This window comes from Dama dama, chromosome 33 (assembly GCF_033118175.1).
Source record: "Dama dama isolate Ldn47 chromosome 33, ASM3311817v1, whole genome shotgun sequence".
NCBI lineage: Eukaryota > Metazoa > Chordata > Mammalia > Artiodactyla > Cervidae > Dama > Dama dama.
In genome coordinates this window covers 4,012,845-4,040,120 of record NC_083713.1, presented here as the reverse complement: position 1 = coordinate 4,040,120, position 27,276 = coordinate 4,012,845, and the positions used below count along the sequence as shown (strand labels likewise).

General features: G+C 38.5%; 2 protein-coding genes across 8 annotated transcripts in view; one reads left to right on the top strand and one right to left on the bottom strand.

Moving 5' to 3' along the window:
* Positions 1-5,508, top strand: part of CYFIP1 (cytoplasmic FMR1 interacting protein 1) — a 101,361-nt gene extending 95,853 nt beyond the window's left edge. For both annotated transcript variants that reach the window (XM_061135414.1, XM_061135413.1), the window contains exons 29-31: positions 213-451; positions 877-1,024; positions 4,701-5,508. In XM_061135414.1, coding sequence (XP_060991397.1) covers positions 213-451; positions 877-1,024; positions 4,701-4,865 — 552 coding nt within the window. In that variant the 3' untranslated portion in view covers positions 4,866-5,508. The remainder of the gene's footprint in view (positions 1-212; positions 452-876; positions 1,025-4,700) is intronic.
* A 473-nt stretch (positions 5,509-5,981) lies between these two features.
* Positions 5,982-27,274, bottom strand: NIPA2 (NIPA magnesium transporter 2). Of its 6 annotated transcripts, XM_061135416.1 has the most exons (9): positions 27,003-27,274; positions 26,096-26,231; positions 23,309-23,376; positions 22,836-22,953; positions 18,411-18,641; positions 16,925-16,981; positions 11,008-11,098; positions 9,696-9,856; positions 5,982-8,056 (listed from the first exon to the last, which is right to left on the bottom strand). In XM_061135416.1, exons 5-9 carry the CDS (start codon positions 18,547-18,549, stop codon positions 7,422-7,424), a joined length of 1,083 nt encoding a protein of 360 aa, XP_060991399.1. In that variant the 5' UTR covers positions 18,550-18,641; positions 22,836-22,953; positions 23,309-23,376; positions 26,096-26,231; positions 27,003-27,274; the 3' UTR covers positions 5,982-7,421. The 6 variants fall into 6 exon arrangements, with proteins under 6 accessions (XP_060991399.1, XP_060991400.1, XP_060991401.1 ...); XM_061135417.1 differs by lacking the exon at positions 23,309-23,376; XM_061135418.1 differs by lacking the exon at positions 26,096-26,231.
* Positions 27,275-27,276: the final 2 nt, after the last annotated feature.

Sequence of the window (27,276 nt, the reverse complement as noted above, 5' to 3'; positions counted from 1 at the left end):
AATCTCTCCCTTAAGAACAACTGTGCTTGACAGTTCTGTTTAGTCTGATAAGACATATAAGTAATAGCTGACATATTTTGTTGATGTTTATTTTTAAAAACCTTCTTCTGCAAGCTGTGATAGTTTCCAGTGAGTCAAAAACAATACTGGAGTGCTTCGACTTCAGCATTCTGGCTGCCTGCCATGCCTGTGACATTTTGTCCTTTCTGCAGCAAATTGCGATAGCAAGAGAGGGGGACCTGCTGACAAAGGAGCGTCTCTGCTGTGGCCTGTCCATGTTTGAAGTCATCCTGACTCGGATCCGGACCTTCCTGGACGACTCCATCTGGCGCGGGCCTCTGCCCAGCAATGGGGTCATGCACGTGGATGACTGTGTTGAGTTTCACAGACTCTGGAGTGCCATGCAGTTTGTCTACTGCATTCCTGTGGGAACACACGAGTTTACAGTCGAGTAAGTGAGTGCTCAGGGAGGGGAGATGGGAGGGACGCTGGCGTTAGGCTCACACAGAGGACCACTTTCCTCTGGAGATGGATCCCCATATTGCTGAGCTGCAATAAAGCGGCTTAAGTACGGGCTGTTACCTGATGCCTAGGCAATGCCTCAGGGCTGGGCTCCTGGAGTTTTCTGAACTCATGGAAACTTATGCAAGTCAGGTGTGTATTTTGCTAGACAGGAGGACCAACACTTCATGAACTCATTCTTCATGGTGGGGCCTTGATCTAGAAAGAGGTTCAGAAAGAGTTTGCCAGAGGAACCCCGAAGAGGTGTTTACCAAAGCAGGGACACACCTCTGCTCATCACTCCCTGCGGGACACACAGATGGTCTGGCCACTGGCATCTGATCACCTGTTCTACCTCCTGCTTCTTGTCCCCAGGCAGTGCTTTGGCGACGGGCTCCACTGGGCTGGCTGTATGATCATCGTGCTCCTTGGGCAGCAGCGGCGCTTTGCTGTGCTGGATTTCTGCTACCATCTGCTCAAAGTGCAGAAACATGATGGCAAAGATGAGATTATCAAAAACGTGGTATGTGGAAGCTTCACCAAGATAGACACTTTCTATTAAAAGTTTTTTCTTCTTCTGGGAATGTTTCTCATCTGAGGACAAAAGGTGCCCCCAAATGAAACTTTCTTCTCACTCCCCAAGTGAATCTAAATAGAATTAGTAAGCAAAGGAGTCTGGTTCTGTTTTCCTTCTATTTTCAAGGTATCTAGATCTACTTCATATTATAGAGCCTGTAAGATCTGCGTTTTCACTATATTGGCATAACTCTTCAAGTCTTCTGGCTTCCTTCATTAAAGATCTTTATAGGTTTGTCATTTTATGGATTCTTTGTAATTGAATTCCAGAAAATACTTATTATCTTTTCAAATATTTTAGTTTTTCTTCCATTTGGGGACTTCATTAGACATGTCTATACTTCAGTTCAGTTCAGTAGCTCAGTCATGTCTGACTCTTTGCGACCCCATGAACTGCAGCACGCCAGGCCTCCCTGTCCATCACCAACTCCCAGAGTTTACCTAAACTCATGTCCATCGAGTCGGTGATGCCATCCAGCCATCTCATCCTCTGTCATCCCCTTCTCCTCCTGCCTTCAATCTTTCCGAACATCAGGGATTTTTCAACTGTGTCAGCTCTTTGCATCAGGTGGCCAAAATATTGGAGTTTCACCTTCAACATCTCCTTCCAATGAACACCCAAGGATTGATTTCCTTTAGGATGGACTGGTTGGATCTCCTTGCAGTCCAAGGGACTCTCAAGAGTCTTCTCCAACACCACAGTTCAAAAGCATCAATTCTTCTGCACTCAGCCTTCTTCATAGTCCAACTGTCACATCCATACATGACTACTGGAAAAACCATAGCCTTGACCAGATGGACCTTTGTTGACAAAGTAATGTCTCTGCTTTTTAATACGCTGTCTAGGTTGTTCATAACTTTCCTTCCAAGGAGTAAGCGTCTTTTAATTTCATGGCTGCAATCACCATCTGCAGTGATTTTGGAACCCAAAAAAATAAAGGCAGCCACTGTTTCCCCATCTATTTGCCATGAAGTGATGGAACTGGATGCCATGATCTTAGTTTTCTGAATGTTGAGCTTTAAGTCAACTTTTTCACTCTCCTCTTTCACTTTCATCAAGAGGCTTTTTAAAAAGTTCCTCTTCACTTTCTGCCATAAGGGTGGTGTCATCTGCATATCTGAGATTATTGATATTTCTCCCATCAATCTTGATTCCAGCTTGTGCTTCTTCAGCTCAGCATTTCTCATGATGTACTCTGCATATAAGTTAAATAAGCAGGGTGACGATATACAGCCTTGACTTACTCCTTTTCCTATTTGGAACCAGTCTGTTGCTCCATGCCCAGCTCTAACTGTTGCTTCCTGACCTGCATACAGGTTTCTCAAGAGGTGGGTCAGGTGGTCTGGTATTCCCATCTCTTTCAGAATTTTCCACAGTTTATTGTGATCCACACAGTCAAAGGCTTAGGCATAGACAATAAAGCAGAAATAGATGTTTTTCTGGAACTCTCTTGCTTTTTCGATGATCCAGCAAATGTTGGCAATTTGATCTCTGGTTCCTCTGCCTTTTCTAAAACCAGCTTGAACATCTGGTAGTTCACAGTTCATGTATTGCTGAAGCCTGGCTTGGAGAATTTCCAGCATTACTTTACTAGCCTGTGAGATGAGTGCAGTTGTGTGGGACTTATCATCTCTGTTTTCTACACCAGAGGCTGGGTACAGCATGGCTCAGCTGGGTCTTCCATTTACAGTTTCACAAGGCCACTATCAATGTGTCTATAGGGCTGTGTTCTGTTCCGGAGCCTCTAGTTATGGATCTACTTCCAGACTCAGATTCAGGTGGTTGGCTCCATTCAGCTCGTTTCCATTGGAGAGCTAAGTACTCCATTTCCTTGCTGGTTCTTTAGCTCACATCCCTTCTCATGCTTTCCACATGACCCCTTCCAGCCAACATGATCAAGTCCCTCTCACACTACTAATCTTCTAATTTAATTTTGTGCCACATCTCTGCTGTCTCCAGTGGGAGAAAGTTCTCTGCTCGTATAATTAGATTGGATCCACCTGGGTAATCCATCCTAGTTTTCCTATTTTGAAGTCTGTAACCACCTGACTATATTTATTTGCAAGGTCCCCTTTGCTATTGGAAAGTAATACATTTACAGGTTCCAGGAATTTGAGCATGGACATCTTTGAGGGCGGAGAAGGCAATGGCACCCCACTCCAGTACTCTTGCCTGGAAAATCCCATGGATGGAGGAGCCTGGTAGACTGCAATCCATGGGGTCGCTAAGAGTCGGACACGACTGAACGACTTCACTTTCACTTTTCACTTTCATGCATTGGAGAAGGAAATGGCAATCCACTCTAGTGTTCTTGCCTGGAGAATCCCAGGGACGGGGGAGCCTGGTGGGCTGCTGTCTATGGGATCACACAGAGTCGGACACGACTGAAGTGACTTAGCAGCAGCAGCAGCATCTTTGAGGGACCACTGTACCTCCCATACCTCCATTTCCTCGGCTCTCTGGGCTGTACCCAAGTACTCACTTGATTTAACTGACTTCACCTGTGTGATCTGCTGTGTTTTTAACTTTTGAAAGTCACTAGTTTATATTTAAAATGTTGATTTCCTTCTTCAAATCTTGGTAGTAATTGAAATTTTATCTTCACAGAATTTTTTTCCGTTTTTGTTTCTTTATACATCTAGTCTAAATATATAAAGAAATAAGTCATCCTATCAGTCTTTACTTTTCAGTTCCAAGACCTCAAGGTGTATCTGAAACTCTGAAATGTTTCATTGTTTATTGGATTTTATTTGGCAGCTCTTGTTTGGTTGAACTTAATTTGGGATGCCTTTCTCCCAGGATTTCCATTTACTGCTCATCTCCCAGAGTTATTGCTAATTCAGAACTACTTTTAACTTCATAAGAGGCCCAGGCTTGCTGGAGAGCCTGGGAGTCTAGTCCACCTTGCTCAAAGCCCAGGCTCTCTCTTCATCCCACCCCTGCTGGTAGCATTTGTCTCTGAGGAGCCTGGCTTCTCTCTCACTTCTTGCATAGGCAAAACCAGCCATGCTTTAAACTGGAATAGACTTTAAAGTTTGTTCTGCTTTCGTTTTTGTGTGGTTTTTCTCATCTAGTTATATTATAGCAGGAAGTGAAGTGAAAGTCGCCCAGTCATGTCCAACTGTTTGTGACCCCTAGTCCATGGAATTGTCCAGGCCAGAATACTGGAGTGGGTAGCCTTTCCCTTCTCCAGGGATTGAACCTGGATTCAATCCCAACCCAGCGATTGAACCTAGGTCTCCCACATTGCAGGCCGATTCTTTACCAACTGAGATATGAGGGAAGCCCATTATAGCAGAAGGGTCTGTCAAAGCATCATGTCCACAATAACTGGAAATTACTTGTGTTGTATAAGTTTACTGGTCTTCATCTTTACATTTCTAGCTTTTAGGACACCATAGGTTCTCAATACCTGTCTGTTGAATAAATAGGTCTGTAAGTTTTAAAAAACAAATGAAATCTATAGTAGCATGAAACCAACAGAGAAATGTTGCAAAATATATTCCAGTAGTTAGAGATGGTCTGTATCAATAGTTGGCTGCACTTTTTCTAATATGAAAATCCTGACATATTTTGAAGCATGAAGAATAAATGGCAGCTATCCTAATTTTAATTGTTGTAGCCTTTGAAGAAGATGGTGGAAAGAATTCGCAAGTTCCAGATTCTAAATGATGAGATAATCACTATCTTGGACAAGTACTTGAAGTCAGGCGATGGAGAGAGCACTCCTGTGGAACACGTCCGCTGCTTTCAACCACCTATCCACCAGTCCCTGGCCAGCAGCTGAGGGAGTGTGTATCACCTGTTTTTGAAGAGTTCCAGTACTGACTGCATTTAAGATCTAGAAGGGCATGTTTTTCTTTCCATAAACTACTTAGTGGGATTTTTAGGAACTATTTTTCAGTATCTCTGTGCCTGTTAAAATAAGGGGGTGCTTTTCAATCTAAAAGCTTGATTTTATAAAATTGACTTATTTTTCTACACTAAAATTGTATATACTTTTGGTAATTGGAAAATCTGAGAATGTTGACTGCAGATTGTTGCCATCATGTTTTTACAGAATCATTTTCCATTTTTCTATGGAATGTTCCAACAGCTAGCTATGTCATGAAGTGCTGCTGAGTTCATCCATTTGTCCTGTAACAAAGGATCTGTAACATTTAAGGAAAGATTTGTGAATTTAAGCAAGAAACTTAATACCAGCTAATTGTAATAAAACCTGTTACCAATTAGAATTAAACTTAATGATTAGCTTTTGTTGAGGGATTTTTCTGATTTTTTTATGAAAACCTTTCTAAGTCATTCCCCTTTCCCTTTTTGTGTGTTTCAGAAACAGTGAACTTGATTTCTGTTCCTACTAAATCCAGCTGTAACAAAATCTAGTTTGTGACAGGATTTAAAGGTTGCAGAAATAAAACTAATGGAACCTGTTTGCGTCCGTTCATTACTGTGGCCCTGTGCGCCCTGCCCTGGCTTCGGTAAGGTGCTTCCCCTACTTGCTCGCCTGTACAAACCAGGCTGAGTCCAGGTCCCCTGCAGCCATGAAGGAGGGGACACGATCATGGTGCTTACTTCTGTATGGTTTTAAAAACATTAATACCGAAGTCCAGGTGCACTATCTATGGCACCAAAAGTAAAGTCTGTCAACTGCTTGGTTTTACTGTTTAACCTTGACAACATAAAACAACTGTTTTAGAAAAAGTAACCTAAAAATGCTGCTTGTGTATAAGGTGAAATAATAACCCTGGGGCCACTATTCTCTTGCAGTTTAAGAGGTAGTATTTGTGCTCACCCTATAATGGAAATATAGAGTATGATGAAAAATTAAGTTAATGAGTAAATGTAAATAATTCATGAGTTTTATAAGACTTAATTTTAAACTAAATAAAAATTTTAAGTGCTGTAAGATGTTAAATAATTACAAATTTATTACTATAAAGCTTTGCATTCTCAACAAGGGCAATATCACACCCAAAGGGGTGAAAATTGGTTTTTATCTATTGTATACAAAGCATGGATATGGTTACAGTTTAGTACATAAGCAAATATAGAATATATCTGTGGTATTAAAATTACATGGAGAGAGGCAGTTAGGAAAAAAATGTCTACAGAGGCTCCTTAGAAGATCAATAATAAAATACTAGGAAAATGGAACGTGTTTCAGAGACCTGGAAAGTGTCAACTCTGCTCTGATAAGGCCAATGAACAGTGAAGCTCCCATGGGTGGCTACTTACACAGTAGACCAAGCTTTGTGACTGTGGGCAGGAGCAACAGAATGGAAACAGGCCTGAGTTCTTCCTACCTAGGTGGAAATGAGTTGTATTTTTGAGGCCAATTGATGACAGGTTTTGAAGCTGGACAGAGGTTCATTACACTTATTTTTTGCACAGGTTTGATGTTTTCTGTAAACATTTTTTCCATGGACATTTTAACAAAACCAAAATAGTGGTCCAAACTCTTAAGCAAAAGTTAAGTGCTACAAAGAAATAATATTTTACAAACACCCTGTTTGTTCTAAACATTCAGACTTAGAAAAGATCTTTCAGTTTTTTTATTTCAACATGAGCTAAATTTAAGAATCTACCCTAGTCTTCTGACTTTTATTTTCCAGCGTTGTTAGAAGAGCTAAATGACAGTATAACTCATTATGAAAATATATGGAAAAGTACAAGAGCTCATGTAAAAGGGTAATCAAGGGTCCAGCCATCGAGGGATTAGAGTAACTGAAGAAGACGACCAGCCAGGCTGTCGTCTGACAAAGGATGTGCTGATTTAACAAGGTGGAACCTAGGAAGGCCATCAGATGTTCATGATGGCAACTCCCAGCCTGAGTACTTAATGCAGTGATTTCCTACCTTTTTTTGTTTGTAAGTTTCCTTCATTTAATAATTTAGGGGTCTCTTAAATTAATAGTTCAAAACTTAAATAATTCATTTTTATAGGTAAGATAAATTAAAGGATAATGTATTAATTTTTTTTTTTAATCAAAAAGCCTTAAAATAATCAGGAATTGATAGAGTGGGCATGAAAAATGTACATTTCAGATTTTCATCACCAGTGGGGAAAAAAAGCATTTTTATAGACATAAAATTGTCATTAGTGCATTTAGATTTTGGTGAAGGAAAATTTAAAATAACTCTACAATAATCCAATGTTAATAGAAATTGGCCATGTATTGAGTCATCATTTAAACGTAAGTAATTTCTTGGTCCAAATTAGTGAAACCTTAAAAAAAAAAAGGATTGTCTCTAGAGAACATCATTTGAGAACAATGCTTTTTCAGACACATTCTGATACTCAGATTCACTTTATAACAGTTATAGATTAATTACATCTCTCCTACTAAAAAGCTGTCAGATTTCCATTTCTTCGGGAGATATTTTCAGCAGTGTGTTGTTCGATTCCACAGGTTAAGCTCTCTTCATTATTATTAAGAACTTCGTACATACTAGAAAGACTGCCATTCACTGCTTTTTCGTCTTTCCGAAAAGACACAGGCAGACTTGACAGACTAAAGCTGACGTCTTTAAAGGCATGCAACAAGAATATTCCCACAATGATTGTAAAGAAGCCACTCAGAGTACCAATGACATCATCAACAGGCATATCTTGCCACTCCTTAAAAAGGATAGCTGAACAAGTTAAAACTGATGTTGTAAAGAACACGTAATATATTGGAGTCACAATAGAAGTGTTGAATATGTCCAGGGCCCTGTTCAGGTAATTAATCTGTGTGCTCACACAGACTATAAGGCTCAGCAGCAGAATCCAGGTCAGGGGATGTCGTAGCACAGGTTTTCCAGCAAACAGCTCTTTGATAGCAATGCCCAGGCCTTTAGCACAGGAGACTGAAACTGCCCCAATTACAGAGCAGATTGTGATATACACAAGAATGTTTGTCTGTCCATGGCGAGGTCCCACCACAAAGATTAATATCAAGGACACAATGACCACAAGTGTTGCAAAGACCACAAAACCTGGAGGAGGCAAAGAAAAATTATATTTAGTTAAAATGTTTAAGTACTTGATAAGAAGGAGAAAAGGTATGGTCCTAAAATAAAAATTAGCTTTCTTTTGCTGCCCCAGCAAAAACACACTCATAATAATTTAGTTAGATGTACACACTGGAAGATTACGCTTCATGTTCACAAATTATACTACTAACATTTTTATAGTAATATCTTGGGCCTCATAATTATACAGATATCCCTTGATTAACATGGGATTGAGTTGCATGCATCCAATTATACGTGGACTTTTTTTTCCAATAAATACAGTACAATACAATCTGAGGGCTGAACCTGTGGATGTGAAACCTCAGATACACAGGATGGACTATAAGTGGGTTTTCTCAGATATCCCTAACCTCTGTGTTGTTAAAGGGTCAAATGTACATCAAGGGAAACAGTATCAGGCTGACTCACAGCCATCCATCCAAGAACACTACTTCCACCCACTGGGGTGCTCTAATTCCAAGAACAGGTGCAATACAATCAGAACAATCAGAAACCAGTGGACAGAAATTATGAGATGACCTGGAATGCTCAATGATTTGTAGATGCTAAAGAACATTGTCCAACAGGAGCAAATTTTTAAAATATTTAAGGATCAACCACTGGGGTAAAAAATCAATAAGAGAACTTGACAATAACTGTCGGAATCCACGTTAGATAGGAGACTTGAACCCAACATGATAATAGCTAATGACTGTGTAGCACTATAGGTCAGACACTTTTCTTGGCAATTTGCATCAATTAAGTCATTAAATTCTCACAATTACCCTGTAACACAGACAGTCATTTGCAATTTTAAGATGAGGAAACAGCAGCTGTCTAATCTTTTTTAACTCCCCTAATTCTAGTAGTATGATTTTTAGAGAAGGAAACACAAAAATAAGAATTTGTAAGGAGATGATAGAAACATGAAAGCCAAAAATCAGAAGATAACTGAAAACAGCAGATTCAAGAAAGCTGAATCCCACATCAGCAGTGATCAAAGATTAGAAAGTGACTCAGTGTGCTACGAAGAATGCTCTGAAGATACAAACTACCTCTAGAAGTGGATTGAAGAGGAGACTAAAAACAGGAGGCCTGGCTAAAGTCTTTTCGAAGAGCACTGAGACCACTTCAGATCCTTGCCCAGTTCTGAATATCTGAGTGACTGGTCCCCTTGCCACAGTGTATGGGGGGACCCCAGACCAGCTGAGTGTGTGGGGGCCTCACTAAAAGAGGGGGCTGGAGTAAGGCATATGTCTATGATGGTAGCCATCTCCTCTTCCCCACTCAAATCCTAGGATGCCGGCAAGCCAGATAGGAAACTTGGCTGGGAATCTAACCAGCCCAACTCCCAAGGCAGTCAAGGATCACTAGAGAGGGGCCAAAACAAACAGAAAAAGTCTTCGTTAGTTCAACGTAGACAGAGGGAAACTTCAAAGACAATAATGAAATGAGAGGAATCAAAGCAGTCAAAATCTGAAGTAAAAAGAAGTACCTTGAGGTAGCTAGAGAAAGACCACACAAAGCAATGAAGACCCAGTGCAGCCAGAGATTTAACAAAAATTATTTTTGAAAGAGAGTAGAATACAGTAAGACTAATAAAGTTTTTATTTTTTCATACCTGGATCTCCTAGCTTGTGAGACATTTCATTTAAAGTCTCAATCTCCTCTTCTTTTGGAGCATGAATGACCATAACTGTAGATCCCAGAATACTTAGCAAACATCCAATTTTTCCATGAAGATTAAGTCTTTCATTTAGAAAGTATGAAGAAAGAATGGCACTAAAATGAGGGAAAGATGGAGGATTATTAAATAATCAGCTACTTTTCTCATTTTTAAATATCAACACAACTTAAGAATTTAAGTTACTGAACTCAAACTAAAACACTGTGAGCTTATAAAGAGTCTAGTTTTCAGCCAAGCTAAAGAAAATGCACATTCAATCATAAAATGGAAGTTTCTGGGAACCACCTGCTTCATCACACTAAGTCAGTATAGTTACCATCTTTCTACTGTAGGACATCAATATGAGATTTTACAATAAACAGAGCTATGATAAAAATTTAAGAATCTAGGTCCATTTGGACCTATCTGCTCAACTTTATCCTTACTGAGTGATGAATCCTTCATATATTTTAATTCCACATAACTTGCCTATTAATGACCAAGTTTTACTATTTTATAGCTAGTTTTATTGAAATCTTAAAAAAGTATAAACCTATAAATATAATGGCATAATAGGAAAGAATAAAAGACATTACCATAATATATATTTATTACACATAATACAGAAATAGCATCTTGTATCTTTATATATTATGTATAATATAGTTTATTGAAAATTATATAATTTTGCATACAATATAGATTTATATAACTATTAATGTTAAAAAAAAAAAAAAAAAGGATAAAAATACCTATCAGTCAACCAACTTCCAGAATACTAGCCAAAATCCAGATTTCAATATGGGCTTAGCTGTTTCGGCTAATGATTAAAATAACAGAAACAGGACAAGTCTTGGACTATTCCTTCCAAAAAAGTATCCCAGGCCAGTCTTCAACCTTGCTCCAATCAATTATTTTCTAGAGAAGGTATAGAAATCTATTCATCACCAATCACCACCTACCAAAGTATACATGTGTCAAATGATAAATATTCTAACGAATTCAACTTGGAATTTTAAAATACTGACATTAAAGTAGAACTAGGGTTGACTCTAAACACAAGGCAAAGCATAAAAGCATTTTCTCCCACAACTTGACAGCTGACCTATGCGCAGAGTAACAGTTCAAATGCAAACTACTACACAGCATAAAAAAGTCTCAAGGTTGTTTAAATATAAATTAAACTGAGCATGTGTAATTAGCAGGTACTGAATACCTTCCTGAAACATTAACTCCTGTTTCTACACGTGAAGAGGAGGGTCCTTACCTTACCAGGACACTGAGTGCTCCTAACGGAGTCACTAGGGTGGCTGGTGCAAAGGCATATGCAGCAAAGTTGGCCACCTCGCCAGCTCCCACTTGGAAAAAGACAACAAAAGAAAACGCTCAGACAGGAACACATTTAGTCAAAACGGAAAAGGCTGCATTTTACATACATTTTTTAACATACTATTAAATTGTTATCCATAAGGGTTCGCCTGTAAATTATCAACATTAGAAGAGAATTCAAGCCAATTAGAAACCATACAAACCTATAATTTTAACGGAAAATATCTAATTTCTATGTGGGGTTTTTGGTTGTTGTTGGGCTGCGTGGCTTGTGGGATCCTAGTTCCCCAACCAGGGATCGAACCAGGGTCCTCGACAGACAGCACTGAGTCCGAATCACTGGGCTGCCAGGCAGTTCCCCTGTGTATGGGTTTTTTAATTTAAAACTTAGTATTTATATCCTATGAAAAACAAAAAATCAGCTTAAACAAATATAAAAGCCTTTTTTACTAGCTCTTTTCTTTTTTAAAACCCAACTCTTATATTCAAAAGATATTCTTGGGTTGCTACTATGTGTCAGATGTTCTAGGCATGAGGAAAAATAAAGATATTGCTCACCTAAGACATTTTAGTGAGGGAAAACAGACAAAACATACAAATGAAGTAAAGTGTGCTATTCAGAAAACAAAGCAAGGGAAAGGAATGAAGAGCTGGTGACAGGCAGATAATGGTGCCAGGCAAGGGTGCTTGGACAGGAAATTTTGATCAGTCAGATATGGACTGAGGGATTTACCAGCACCTATGTGTGTGGGGGAAACTGGGAGACATCCCAAGCAGGAAGAGCAAGTACAAAATTTTGACTCAAGACCATGTCTCGCATGTCTGAGCAGCAAGGAAGCCAGAGTGGTTCCTACAGAGCAAGCATGCGGGGAGTAGCCAGGGAGAACAGGACCTTTGTGAGTCTCTCAATGGATTTCATCTGAGCTGAGAAGCCACTGAGAAAGTTTAGCAGGGGAGGGACATGTGATCACATAAAATCACTCTTGGCTACTGTTTCCCAAAATGGTTACGCTGAATTTCCCCTAGCAGTGTCTGAGCGTTTCCTTTGTTTCACACTCTCATTTGCTAATCTGTTCATGGGAAACAGGATTATTCTATTATGCTTTGAATTTGCACGCCCCCTTTCCATATGCTTGTTAGCCAAGTTAAATCTTTCAGTGAAGTAGTTTTGGGTTTTTTACCAGCTTATCTATTAGGGTATTTGTTTTCTCTTATTGCTTTTAAGTAATTCTTCAACATGAATATTTTCTCAGCTCCAAAAAAAGTCTTTGATATTTCCCTATTTTGATGTTTCCTGTGGGCTTCCCGGGTGGCTCCAGTGGTAAAGAACCCACCTGCTAGTGCAGGAGATGGAGAGAGCCCTGGGCTGGGAAGACGCCCTGGAGGAGGGCATGGAGGAGGACACGGCAACCCACTCCAGTGTTCCTGCCTGGAGAACCCCAAGGACAGAGGAGCCTGGCAGGCTACAGTCCACAGGGCTGCAGAGTCAGACATGACTGAAGTGACTGAGCACCAAGCAATTGTTGGATTTGGCATTTTTTTGGCTTAGAAATCCTTTATCATCTTATCATCTGTAATTCACCTAAATTACTGATTTGAAGTGGTTTTAGTCATGAATAGCTGAATTTCACTGAAATAATCTCATATAATTTTTCTCCTTCAATTTAACACAGTAAATTAGAGTGACTTGTTTTCCAAGATTATGGCAATTTTGCATCTGCAGAATAAATCTAACTTGCTCATATTATTTTGTTTGTGATTTTTACATATAGGTTCGTGAATGAGACTAGACTTTATTTTTCCCTTATTCTGTCCTGATCAGGTTTTGGTATTAGGATTATACTAGCTTTTTAAGAAGAGTGAGGGAACCTCTTTTTCTATTATTAGGAAACTTCTTAAGACTACAATTATTTCTTCTTTAAATGACTGTGTAATTTACCTATGAAACCATCTGGGCTCAGGATTTAGTATATGCAAAGGTTTTAAAACTACAGCTTCAACTGGGTTAAGTTAGAGGAGTATTCCAGTTTTCTATTTCCTCATGAGTATTGATAAACTTTACTTTTCCATAAATTTTATCTATGTTTTTTATCAACTGGATAACTGGATATTTTTCATAATATCCTGTTAATATCTATGAAACCTTAATTACATCACGTAGCTATTCTATCTTTTCCTTTTCTTGATCAGTTTCAACAAAAGGTTTGTCAAGTTCATTATTCTGCGCATTGACCCAAATGTTGCTTTAATACTTTGTTTTTCTATTTAAATACTTTCAGCTCTTCTTTTTACTCCTTCTATATTTTGGGGTTTATTCTACAATTCTTTTTTTATTTTCTTCAACTAGATGCCTCATCCTTCTTTTCAATTATATTTATTTGAAACCATAAATTTTACTCTACTTCAGTTATATTCCATAAGTTATGATATTTTGTATTCTGTATTAACATATTGAAGTATTGTTTAAATTAAACATACTTTTAAAATATTTTCTAATTTCCATTCTGACTTCTTTGAACCATGGGTTACATAAAAGTGTATTTCTAAATTTCTACATGTAATTTTCATGTTATATTTTTGTTACTGATTTCTAATATAATGATAATGATCTGTGAAAAAACTTCATTAAATCCTTTGAAAAATTTCAAGACTAGGCTTTATGGTCCAGCAAATAGTTCATCTGCATCAATATTCCATATCACTTGAAAATAATGTAGACCTGAAGTTGTTGAGTTCAGTGAGTGAAGTTAAATCTGCTGTTCAGATTTTCTATCACCTTAAGAATTTTACTCTGCCTGTCCCATCAACTGCTCAGTGTCATATTAAAATCTCACTATATGAGTTTGGATTTGTGTATTTCTCCCTGCTGTTCTGTCAACTGCTGCTTTGTATTTCAAGGCCACATTATTATTTTTGTTTATTTATGGCTATACTGGGTCTTCGTTGTTTGCCTGTGCAAACATTCTTCAGTTTTTGGTGATCGGGGGCTACTCTTCATTGTGGTGCACAGGTTTCTCCTTGCAGTGGCCTCATGTTGCAGAGCACAGGGTTAAGGGCTTAGGAGTTGATATACGGGCTGAACTGCTCCGCGCCATGTGGGATCTTCCCAACCCAGGGAATCAAACCCATGTCCCCTGCAATGGCAGGCAGATTCTTATCCACTGTGCCACCAGGGAAATCCTCAAGGCCATATTATTAAATAAAGTCAGGACTGATAAAACCTCCTGAGTTGAACCCTTTGTTTTTAAGAAATAATCCTCTATCTCCAGTGTTGTTTTGCTATGAAGTATATTTTTTCTAAAATAATAACAGAAATGTCAACTTTCTTTAGGCATGTTTTTCCATCCTTCTCTTTCAGCCATTTTATATCCTCATGTTTTATAGTGTACCTTACAACAGGCATGTAGTCTTTTTATTATTTGTTTTTATAATTCCAATAGAATAATCTTTGCCTTTAACTGGGGCATTTCATGCACAGTAGTTGACAGATCTGGATTTAAATATACCTGTGTCTGATTCATGTTGATGTTTGGTAGACAACAACACAATACTGCAAAGCAATTATCTTTCAATTAAAAATAAATTTAAAAAATAATTTAAAAAATAAATTTACATTTTAAAAGATTTTCTTTTCAAGAGTTTAAAGATTAATAATGCAATACTTCAAATATTCAGAAAAACAGAATAAAATATAAATGACAGCTATATATCCACCACCCGAGTGGTATCACCCTTCTTAGAGCAGTTCACAAGTTCTCTCTTTTCCAAAGCGGCCTGCCATGGAGTCTGTAGTTACCTCTAGGGCAGAAGTATCTCCATCTCATCCTGAGTTTTGTGTGTTTCCCTGATGCTGGCTAGGTAATTCTTAACTATCATGTTGACTCTTTAACGCTTTTAAGAGGATGCCTTTTCATATCCTGTCCAGTCTTTCAACTTGTTTTCAGCAAATCTTATTAGTTTCATCTTCAAAACACATCCAGAATTCTACCACTTCTCACCATACTAACTGCCATTACTCTGGGTCCATGCTATTATCACCTCTTACCGAATTATTTCAATAGCTTCTTACTGGTTTCTCTCTTTTGCCCCTATGCAATCTATGCCTCAACACAGCAGCCCAAGAGTTCCTATTAAAACCTGGGTCTGTACATGTTACCCCTTGGTTCAAACCTCCAATAATTCCCCATCAAACACAAAAGTCAAAGTCTTTCCTGTGACATACGAAGCCCCATGTGATCTAGGCCCTCATTACTTCTCTAAACTTACCCTCACCCACTGCCCTGCACTCCCACACTATCCTTACCTCTTTCATGTCTCCTGAGGTTTTAGTAATCCAGTGCTGTACAACAAAGCACCCCCAAAACTGGCAGCTTAAAACAGCAAATGTCAGCCATGTTTTCTGTTGGCCAAGACAATGATTTCTCATAGTTTCTGCCGATCAGCAGGTACTTCTTCACTCAGGGTCTTTCAAAAGGTTGCAGTCGAGACACAATCGGGAGCCTGTGCCTAGACACATCTAGACATCTAGACACAATCTGGAGGACTCACATCCAAAGTAACTCACATGACTAGTAAGTCAGTAACGGAGTGCAGCCTGGGGACCGGTCCTCAGACTGACTGTCCTCCAGCACGGAACTTGGCTTCAGAATGACCAATCCAATCAATCAAGGCAAAACCTAACGCCTCTGATGACTTAAGTCACAAGTCATCAACTCTGTTGTATACTTTGATCACACTGCATTAATTCAGTGTGAGAGGAGATAATACAAAGTTGTGACTACCAGGGAGCAAGAAGCTTTGCGGGCTATCTTGGGTTCTGCCTACCACATTTTAACCCGCCAGGCATGGTCCTGCCTCGCCGCCTTCATGTTTATTATTTCCTCCTGCTTAAAATCTTCTTTCCTGTGACGTACCATACCCATATGGTCAGTCCCTCACTTCCTTCATCTTTCACTCAAATATTATCTTTCCAGTGAGGCCTGCCCTGGCCCCTCAGCTAAAATATAAACCTATCATCCTTCATTTTACTACATACATCCCTTCTCTACGTACTACTAGCAAATGTCAGCATTTATCACTAACACACATTTTAGTTTATCTTCTTTACTGTTGTCCACCTAGAAAGTTAAGTCTCCTGTGGGTAAGAATTTTTCTCTTTATTCTGTTTATTATATCTCCAGCACCAAGAACACCTGACATACAAAAAATGGTCAAGAAGTATTTGCTGAATGAATAAATTGTCTCTTTGACATTTCAACTGCCCTTAGAAAAAAATTTTACGTAATTTAATCCTGAATATTTTGAAAGCTCAGCATCTTAAGGATCACTCTTTCTATGTACCGTTTAAAAGACAATCATCAGAGTCCCCTCGCCTGCCCCCTTGCACTTCTCACAAGCACACTACATTAATAAACCTACTTCTTGCCTATCAAAAAAATAATACATAAATACACAAAATGTAATCATCAAAGTATGCATGGAAGTCTTACCAAATGCATACCTCTTTTCTAATTTGGAATGAAAATCAATGGAAGGACAGGAATTAAAAACAGGATGCTTTCTATGATCTTTCACTTTCAAAATCACCTTAAACTGAGCATAATTTTTAAAAATACATATATATGTCAGACATGTTTTAATCGGGTAGACATGTTTTCTCATCCAAATTAAATAAACTATTAAACTGTTAAGTGACTTATACAGGCTTAAATTTTACATATTTTGGGTTTTGTTCATCAAAAAAACCCAGAATTCAGTTTTAAAATTTGCTGATAATATATAAGGCTGTAAAATGGTATACATAGATATTTCAATATACACCTATAGTATTTTCTTGAAATATCCTCTATACATACTTGACAGCAGTCCAGCCCACCACAACCATTCTTTGAGATATGCATGGCCACCTTGACCTGTCAATGAAAACATATTTCACTTCTTTGGAAGATTATTGGACTTTAGTATATTTATGACAACAACTAGTAATTACAGATTTTAAAATATCATTTGCTCATTATTATTATATTGAATAAAGGTTTCATCATGATTACACAGGGGACTTCTTAGATAGTATTTTTAAGGTTATCTTAAAAAAGGAGGTGTGAGGATCATAAGAATGTGAATGAAGGAGTTAAATCAATCCTCCTATTTCAGTTCATACTTCATGCTTTTGTTTTGTGAACTTACCTTCAATAAACAAAGTGAACCAATCAGAAACAGCCCAACTTCTAGTGAATTAGATAGTGGAGAAGCCATTTAGGTGTCGGTTAGCCCCACTTATGAGGCAGTAACCCTAGAGAAAAGGGTCCTTTATTGACCAGAAAATAAAAAGATTGAGCACTGCTCACAGTTTGAAGCTTCCAGGATGTTCATCCTGCCTTTTCTTCTAGACAACCCTTCACTCTAGACCAAACTAACAAAATTTGGAAGCAATCAGTACTTAAGCCATTATTCAAAAGAAAAACTCAGTGTGAATGAACACTCTGATAAGCATATCCACATGGAAAATGTGAGTACCTGACTTAGGAATGAGGATATACTTGTTCAAATAGTACATGCCAATACTTTCTCCTTTCTGCACTAAATCCAATACAGGTCATTATTTTAAGAGCTTGATTATGTATGGCTATAGAAATGGCACAGAAAAGAAGAAGAAGGTAATTTTTTTTTACTGCCAAAGCAGATTTTCCTATGAGAATAAAATTGGGTCTAAAACTGAAGCAGAGGCTGAATGACAGAACATAGCCAGAATGCAACATAAAGCTGGAAGCTATCATGATACACCAAAGTCAGAGGGAGTTCACTCACATCAGGCATTTCCCAGGGTCTCATGGCTTGTCAGTAGTTTCTGGGGATCAACCTATACCACCAACCAGAATTTCACTCAACTGAGTACACTTCAACCCAAAGAAGCCAGCTCTCCTTCCTGCCAATTTGAGATCAGGAAGGAAAATGTCTAAGGAAAAAACAAACTTTTACTATCATGGACAAAAAAGCCTAGTCTTCGATAAGATTCTGATTCTATCCATATAACCTCATTTCCTTCTCTGTAGACATATCAAAATTTAAAGAAAGGGCTGGATGCTAATTGGGTACTTACTGGTCCCTATTCCCTCTTTGATAATAACTGCAAGAGTGAATAGTTAACTTATTTTGACAACTTTTTATTTTTATTACAAAAATGATTCTCTATAAACATTTACAATTCTTATAAAGTCCAAAGTTTTGAATATAGTCACTAGGAATGAAGATAACAGTCTTCTACGGTCAAAGAACCCACATATCAATACAAAGGAACACACTGATGCCATTTCAGAGTCACACAGGGCATACATAACCTACCTGCTCTCATGGAGCCTTTTCTGGCAAGTCGCAGAAGGCCTTTTTTTTTCAAAATGAAACTCCCTCCAATGAAAACACTGGAACTCATAGCCAATCCCAGACCAATGTAAAAGTCATACTTTCCATGCCCCTGGCTCATTTCGCTTGTTACTTAAAAAGCTACTGTGAATCACATTGATCAAGAACAGAGAAACTGTTGGTGCTGAAGGCAGGATGATGCAGTCTTCAAATCTAAAGAGGGAAAACAAAAATGAAATTTTCACAGAATGACAGGATGCATGATCATTGCAAAATTTTACTGTTTCTTTTCTCATAAAATAATACTTTTTATTACTACTATTAATAACATTTAACATATAAATAGCATATAATTACCATTTTTATTTAGCACTAATCTAATTATATATCTTCCAATTATGGAAAAAGATGGGATTGTGATATAAAACCAAACTTAAAAACTAGGACTTCCCTGGCAGTCCAGTGGTTAAACCTCCGTGCTTCCACTGCAGGGGGCAATGGTTCAATCCCTGATCAGGGAACTAAGATGCTGCATGCTTTGGGGTGCAGCGAAAAAAGAAAAAACACTGAACTGATAGAAAATTCTGAAAGGTGGGGGTTAAAAGGTAGGGAAAGGGAGTGAAGGTGGTCAAAAGGTACAACCTTCCAGTTATAAGATTAATAAGTGACATAGTTAACAACACTGTATTGCACAGGCTAGTGGATGTGGTTAGACAGTAGATCTTAACTAATACAATGTTACATACCAACTATAATTCAATAAAATGGGAAAAAATAAAAAGTAAAACCATATTTAAATTGATTTTATAAACTCTGGTTTCCTATTTTAAAATTGTTTCCTGTCTTAGCTGCATAGTCCATAGTTAACAAACTTTCCTAAGAAAAAAAACTCAGAATGAAAATGAGGCATAAAAACACACAAATCTAGTTTACAAAAACATTTACCAATTTTACAAATGTGTCTTTTTGAATACTCTATACAAAGAAATAAAAAATTTCTCAAGCATACATTTTCTTCTTAGAAATCTATGTAGATATAAGCATATGGTAATTTATTTCTTATGTAACCCATTCAGGAATGTGTAAGGAGAAGGCAGATGTCACATTATTTTATTATAGTAGAGAATGAAGTCTAACAGATAGATGTTTGTCATGGTGTGTGTGCGGTACTGTTGGCTCTTTTAGAAAAAGGAGGGCCATGGAACCTACAAGACTCAAGCTATAAGACCAGAAAGGATGCAGTGGCTTACCAAAGACTACGGTTTTTTTCAAATAGTCAAAACTCAGAACTCTGCTGGCAAATGAACTAAATTGGGTAGAAAAGCTGAGGAAAAAGCACTTACTCAGCTACAAGGTTTACAACTGGTCATAACTAACTACCAGCCCAACTTTCTAGTATGTCCTGAGATTTTTTTAGTCCCACAATTTAACAACTGAATCCCAGAATTAATCTACAATTCAGTCAGGATCCTTAGTCATTAACCCTCACTGACCAGCCCATATTTTCCCATTCTTCAGATTACAGGACTCTGGCCTTTAACAAAAGCAACTTAATTTCCTATCTACCTAGCCCCTCAATTACCTTATCCATCCACTCAAATAGTTTTTACTGAACATACGTTATGTGCACGAAGCAGTATGATAAGCTGTTTGGATAAAATGGTACTAGCTTTTAGACTTTAGTGGGGAGACAGATAAGGGACAGATTATAACAGGGGGTTGGGAGATAAGTGAAATAGGTGAGGGAGATTAAGAGGCACAAACTTTCAGGTACAAATAAAAATCACTGAGATGAAATACACAACATGGGGAACATAGTCAATACCAATGTAGTATCTTTTTATGGTGATAGATGGTAACTAGGTTCATCATGGTGATCGTTTTATAACAACATAAAAAATACCATAATTAATCCTGAAATGCATTTCTAAGGTCCCAGGCTGCTGAAATAGTGAACTAATTGCATCCTTAAGCAAATGAGACAACATAAAAGTGGCTCAAATTTTTTTGTTTTAGTATTTTGCACTTGGAACATAACATTGTGAGTCAATTATACCACACACACACAAAAAAAAAACTTTCAATACTAAACTTCCAGGTATGAAAAAATACCTTAAAAACAGTACTTACTGTAATTGCATAATAAAGTTTGACAATTTTCTTAAACACAAAGGAATGAAACCCTTTGCTATAGTTTTTCACAACTAGTGGCTTAGTTTGAATCAATTCCTTTATTTCTCCTTATTAATAAATATACAAAAATGAAATAGAAGTTCTAAATCTATAATTAAACTGCTCTATCACCAAAATAAAAAAAAGATTAAAACAAAATAAAAAGTGTGTTTAGAGGTTCCCACTATACCCTACAACTTATTTATCCACTTATTTATGACTCAGTTACCCTCAGCAGAAGGCCAGCTTCCGGGCTCCTGCACAAGAGTCACCTTTATTTATCCTGTGTGCCAAGCTATCTGGCAATCTCAAAATATGTCAGATGTTTTCTGGGTGAATACTGATGAATGGAATCATATGACTGGCCCTAAAAAATAAAGCTGGCTATTTATGAGTAGTCACTGATAGAAAACCACTGCATCATTCAGCTTAGCATTCTAAAACATAACCACTGTAAAACATAGACTATAAACTGAAGAACTGTAAAAAGTTGTCAAAGTACGCTGGGAAGTAATAGTACCACATACAAACGAACATGCAAAGATAATAGTAACAATGGCTGGAAAATGAGAGTAAAGAAACCTAGCCACCACTAAACACTTCAGCCTACTTGGCAGACACAGTCATCTAATGAGCAAGAGTTACCTAACTTAAATGAACCCTCCTCCTTTAACCACTATGTTCATGGAACAATGTTCTTAATTATCATTCAAGTTCCACTGAGGAAGCAACTAGTTATATCTTTGAAAATCCCCCTTTTGAAGGTTTGACTAAAACAAGCCAACTTATAGTCTGAATATCCTAGAATCAATAAAACAGAACCTTGTTATCTGCAAGCACCATACTCAGAAACAAGCCAAGCTATATTATATCTATAATTCCAATCCCATTATAAGGATAGCCTCACAAATCCAAATTTAGACTTTAACTATATAAAACTGACCTTCAAATACCAAACATGTAGCTACCAACTTACTAATATTTACTAGTGCTTAAAGTTAACTTTTCACTAAATGGCAAGTTACAAGTAATGTAAGGTCTAAAATTAAGATCCAATATATTGTGCTGCCTTGACACCTGGTAAAACTGGGGTGACCTAACCACCAGTTTCGATCGCCCCCTACTCTGCTTTTCCTTCCTACTCAGCCCTCCTTACCATGGAGACCAGGCACACTTCCTGCTTATCCCTGAGCAGTGAGCTTCACTGCCTTGACAGGCTGCAGAATTATTAAAGCAAGCCAACCACATCCTCCTGCAGCAATCTCCTGCTTGCCCCACAGAGGCCCTGGTTCTCTCTCTGCAGCATGTGTGGCGCCCTGTGTAGTCTGTGGTGCATCCTCCTAGAAATGTAAAAGTGACTAATGAACTGCTGTCTAAAAAACTGCTCTCATATGCCCAGTGTCTAATGTCATGGGGGGGAAACTTTCTCCAGCAACAAGGTGAAGAAGAGACGACTAAACCAACACATTATATCAGAATCTTACTTTATCCTGTGATCACTGGAAGTTCACTGTTCTTAACTTTACTATGTCTACATATAAATTTTCTCTATATTTTACATAAAGTTGCATGATGCTATTTAAAATCTTTTCCCCTCTTTTCATTGTTACTGACTTATTGTGGAAAGCTTCAAGCATACAAAAGCAAAGATGGATTTTTTTGATCAGTTGGGTCAATCTTATTATGCACATAGCTTTGGAGAGCTGTACCCCTCATTCTGAATTCATTTCCAAACACAGAATCATGGCTCCCTTCAGACAAGTCATCACTGCCCAGACATACCACAGCCCCTCACATCCTTCTTTCTACTATGTAAGAGGATGCTCTTCACTTCAGGCCAGGTCACACTTCAAGTTGTACTATAAAGACTTGTCCAGTAGCTACAGTCCATAGGCATTTTCTCTCCTGTGCAATTATTTTATTTACAGGCAGGTTCATGAAATTTATTTCCCAATTACTACTCTATCTTTGAAGATAAATTCTAAGTTTCTTAAAGACAATGACTAGTTCTTCATGGTGGTTTCCCTAGAAAAAGGCACTCATACTGGCAAATCTGATTCATAAGCTTTTCTAAAATTAAGGTTGTTTGTTGTATGTGTTTGTTCACTTACTGAATACACCAGTGCGTACATGGGTGGGGAAGGATGCCAAGTAACATAAAAGTTGCATACCATCAAGTTATAAAGCAGCCTTCAGCCACTAAACTAAGTAAATGAATCACCTCATTTGACTTACACAGCAATGAGTCAGAATCTGTTTCGAAGTGCAGAGAAGTTCCTCCGTGCTACGTGGGGACAACAATGAACACCCAGAAGGATGTTGAACTCCCAAAGCAGCAGCCAATGATATAGATCTGCAGGGAATGTTACACAGAAAATGAAACAAAATTAAGGGGTCTAATCCGATGCAAAGAATGTGAATACAGAATAATGTAGAAGAATCGACTAAAAGATTGGTGGGTCCTGATGCTCAATGAAACATGAAATTCAGAAGACTATCTTCATTTGGATTTGTTGTTAATGTTGTATAGCTTTTGACTATTGCATTTAAGAACACGACTACATATAAATGATTTCATTTTAAAAACCATGTTGCATTTAGGTATCTAATACATTTTATAAAAATATTGTTTTTTGTTCAATTAAAAAAATAGAAAGGAAAGAAAATGGACATCAGCATCAATGTCCTGAAAGGAATATTTGCTTCACCATTCTCAGACTTGATAATGTTGTGTTCCCACTCTGTATAACTGAAGGTCAATCACAGCCAGGAGAGCCTGAAACAGAGATTATTTTTTATTTCTGAAGGATTTGCTTCAGGCAGAGCCAGGTTTAAAAACAGTTAAAGAAAACTTGCTAAGTTTCACTTCAACTAGGTTCCGAAACTAGAAATGACAAGTCCCAGGTGGTAACCTGCCCATCTTTCCTCTCAGAGGGACTCAGGTGAAAGGTCCTACTCCACTACCCCTGACTGTTAGTTTAATTTTTGTGGAGTCTGTTCAATAGCCATACACTAAGCAGCACACGCCCCAGGCACTGGCATTATAAAGATGACCAAAAGTTCCTGTCCTCAAGGATTCCACAGCTAAGTAAGAATTCGGAAAATACACTATTCAAATTTTAAACACACTTTCAACTTTTAAAAACTTCTAGAATTTTCAGCTTGTTCTAACAGGCACTTAATTTTCATAATTGAGTTCACTAATATCTCTGAACACTTAACTGTTAACTTTCATCAAACGCAATTATGTGAAAAATGAAATACGGCTCAAACGAAAAAAATTATGAGACTGGTCCACTTCCTTCTAAAGCACAGAGAACATACAATTGAAGGAAGAGGAAAACATGAACCCGTATCCTAACACCTATGTGAAAAGCCTGAAATAAGATCTGTTCTGGGAGTCCCTGGCAATCTAGAGATCAGGACGCAGTGCTTTCACTGCCCTGGCCCCAGGTTCAATCCCCGCACAGGGAGAGATCTTATAAGCTGCAGCACAACCCCCCAAAAAAACAAAAAAGAAAAAGATTTGCTTTGCAAAATGACATCATCAATTTCAAAGTTAGCTAACTTTAAAAATTATACCTATTTATTTAACAGTTTTAAACTTGTCACAGCACTTTTGACATTTCACTTTCACAAGAGCTTACATGTGATAATGTTAAGTAACTGCTCACGCAGCTGGTGAGTAGCAAACCTGGGATTAGAAAATGAGTCTCCTCATCCTCAGCCTTTCGCGTTTTCCATTAGTTTCCTTTTAGTCCCCAAGTTGGAACACAATCAAGGGGCAACTCAAACCAGGTTCTCAGTGTAGGTCAGTCTTCATGCCCAACCTGCTTCTCATGTTCCAACTGTGGTTTCCTCATCTTTCATCACCCAAATTGCCTACAATGGCCAAGGGTGCCAGATGGATTCTCTCTCTGAGAGAAGCTAGCCACTGGCTGGCTACCCACTATTTACAGAAAGAATTCCAAATTCTGTAATCCAATATTTAAGACCTTTCACCATTTGCTCCAAATCTGTATTTTAAATCTCTACTTACTGTATTTCCTAAATACTATGGTTCCACCCTAGGTCAACACACTGATGCCATTTTTACTTATTCCTTTCACTCCTCTGTATCTTTTTTACATTATTCCTTTCATCTTTAAAGACCTACTTCAAAAAAGCACCTCCACAATGAAGCCCTGCTTGAATTCCATAAACCAATTTTTTTTCTCAATGTGCTAACCTTTATTCTGTATTTCTCTTTGGACACTTTTCCAGTCTCTATTATGAATGATTACTAATGTACATGACTCATACCCCCCTCACTGTGGCTCCCTATGGACAATGGTATGCTTATCTCATTTACTCAGTCAACAAATAACTGATTTACAGTAAACGAATACATACCATGTTCAAAAACAGGGATACACAGTGAATACAGCAGACTAAAACCCTGCCCTTATGGAGTTTACCTTCTGTTGGTAAATAAGAACATTAATTTGGAAGGTGGTGAATGATACAGTGAAAAGTAAAGCACGTTAAAGATACTGAGTAATCTTAAAAGTATCGGGTAATACAAAGTAATTGGGTTTAGGGGCTCCTATTTTAACTAAGTTGGTTAGGGGGCCTACTGGAGAATGTAACACTGCACAGAGGCTTGAAAGAAACAGTAAAAGAACACAGCACAGAAAGAAGGAGAGCAAAGGCACCAAGGCAGGAGCAAGCACACTGTTTCTTAGGAAAAGAAAGGCTGATGTAACTGACACCAACTGAGTCAGAGGGCTTCCCAGGCGGCTCAGTGGGAAAGAACTGGCCTGTCTAGCAAGAGATGCGGGCTTGACCCCTGGCTCAGAAAGATCCCCTAGAGAAGGAGATGGCAACCCACTGTAGTATCCTTGCCTGGGAAATATCGCGGACAGGGCAGCCTGGCAGGCTACAGTTCATGCAGTAGCCAAGAGTCCAACGCCATTTAGAGACTAAACAACAGAAACTCAACCAGGGTAGGTGGGATGCCACAGCAAGGTGTGTTCATACAGTAGAAATATCCTCAAAAGAGTGTAATTGTTTCTTATTATTATGTTTCCCTAATCGTAACAACTACCACTTATTGAACACCTCTGGAGGCACTGGTGTGATTGATACACATTATCAATCCTGGTGATTGATACACATTAATTCTAATCCACATAATAATGAGAAAAAGCTATCATTACCCCCCACTTTTTAGGTAAAGAAACCAAACCTCCCAGAGGTTAAATCTCAAGTAGAGGATCACATAAAAGTTGCACAGCCTGAAATGGAACCTAAGTGTTCACTGGACTCAACTTCTATAAAGACTGCCCACATCTAAGAGTTCTCATTATTTACTTCTGCTTGGTTTCCACAGCTTTAATTTTTTCCAGCCTCTCCTCGGGCTAATTACTTTTAAACATAGTAACTTCAAATACTATGGAACCTAACGTTCCAATCCTATTTAGCAACAGTAATTATAAATTAAAATTTTAACTTACATGTAAGTTTAATATGGTCTCTCTTATGAATAAAAGGCTGGAAGAGGTTAGAGATGACTTATTCATTCTCATTTCCTCGTAAATAAAACCCTTTATTCTCATTTAAAGTTTTAAGCCCTGGCAGAGTAGCTCCAGCCTGGAAAGAAGAAAATACAGAAGTAGCAAAAGGAATGAATAGTTACTGAACACTTTTTAAAATTTAGCTACTAGCCTCCATACTCATTTTACTTACCAACTAACATAAAACCTACTCAACTGAGCATAACACACTGCTTCAACGGACAGCTTACTGGTATGAAACAAAGATCTCTATTCTCTCATATTTATTGTTAGTACTTTAACAAAAAATGTACTAACTGGGTTCATGGTATATAGGGAATTTCTAGAAACAAAACTAAAACATAGCGTGTAGTAAACGAGTTGAAAAATCTAGAAAAGAGATTCAAGAGACAAATACAAAATCAAAGGTATAACGAATTTTGTTCAGTTGTACGGAGAGGGAGAGAGGGTTCACTGACTTTATAAAAGTTAGGAAATTACACAGGCCATGCTCAAAACGTTACAATGACATCTAAGGCTTATTCAACTATCAGTTAATATCTCCGTGGTAGCTGAAACAATCTTTTAGAACTCATAACAAAATGGAACTATTTTAATGAACTTAATGAACAGGCGCCCCGAAAATGCCAGGCCAGGTTTCCGTGGGGTTTATTGGCAATCCAATTAATGGTGGAATTACTCGATTCAGGTTACGGGGGAAATTACTTCCACCTCAGAACACGCGTGGCTCAGTGTCTCCCGAGAAAACAGACGCCCCTGAAAAGTCCTTCCCGACCCAAGAGGGGCAGGCCTGCCCACAGTTAGCCCCTTCGCGCGTGCCGGAAATGAAGAAAAGTGGAGACCTCACCGAAGTTGGCAGGCCCGCCGGGCGGCTTCCCCTCCGCTATCCGGCCCGGGTCACCTCCGCTCACACCCCCACACAGGCCGCTCCGGCTACCCTCTCCTGAGTTCGCGCGGCCACCGCCTTCGTCTCCGTCCAGTGGGAGGTGCGAGCATCCAGGGCTGCAGCCGTGCGCACCGCTTCCTCCATGGGGGAGCGCCCAGGGGAACTTGTCCCGGACGACCTCCCGCCCCCACCACCGCCGCCGCCGCCGCCGCCGCCACCGCCGCCAGCACCGCCG

What these genes read in the sequence shown, in the direction of transcription:
- NIPA2 (XM_061135416.1), bottom strand. Translation starts at nt 18,549, where the DNA reads ATGAGCCAGGGGCATGGAAAGTATGACTTTTACATTGGTCTGGGATTG. An exon ending in GTGGGCTGGACTGCTGTCAA is followed by an intron (nt 11,099 to 16,924) that starts GTATGTATAGAG and finishes TCTTTTTCCAAG; the next exon opens with TGGGAGCTGGCGAGGTGGCC. An exon ending in GCACTCAGTGTCCTGGTAAG is followed by an intron (nt 9,857 to 11,007) that starts GTAAGGACCCTC and finishes CCCTCATTTTAG; the next exon opens with TGCCATTCTTTCTTCATACT.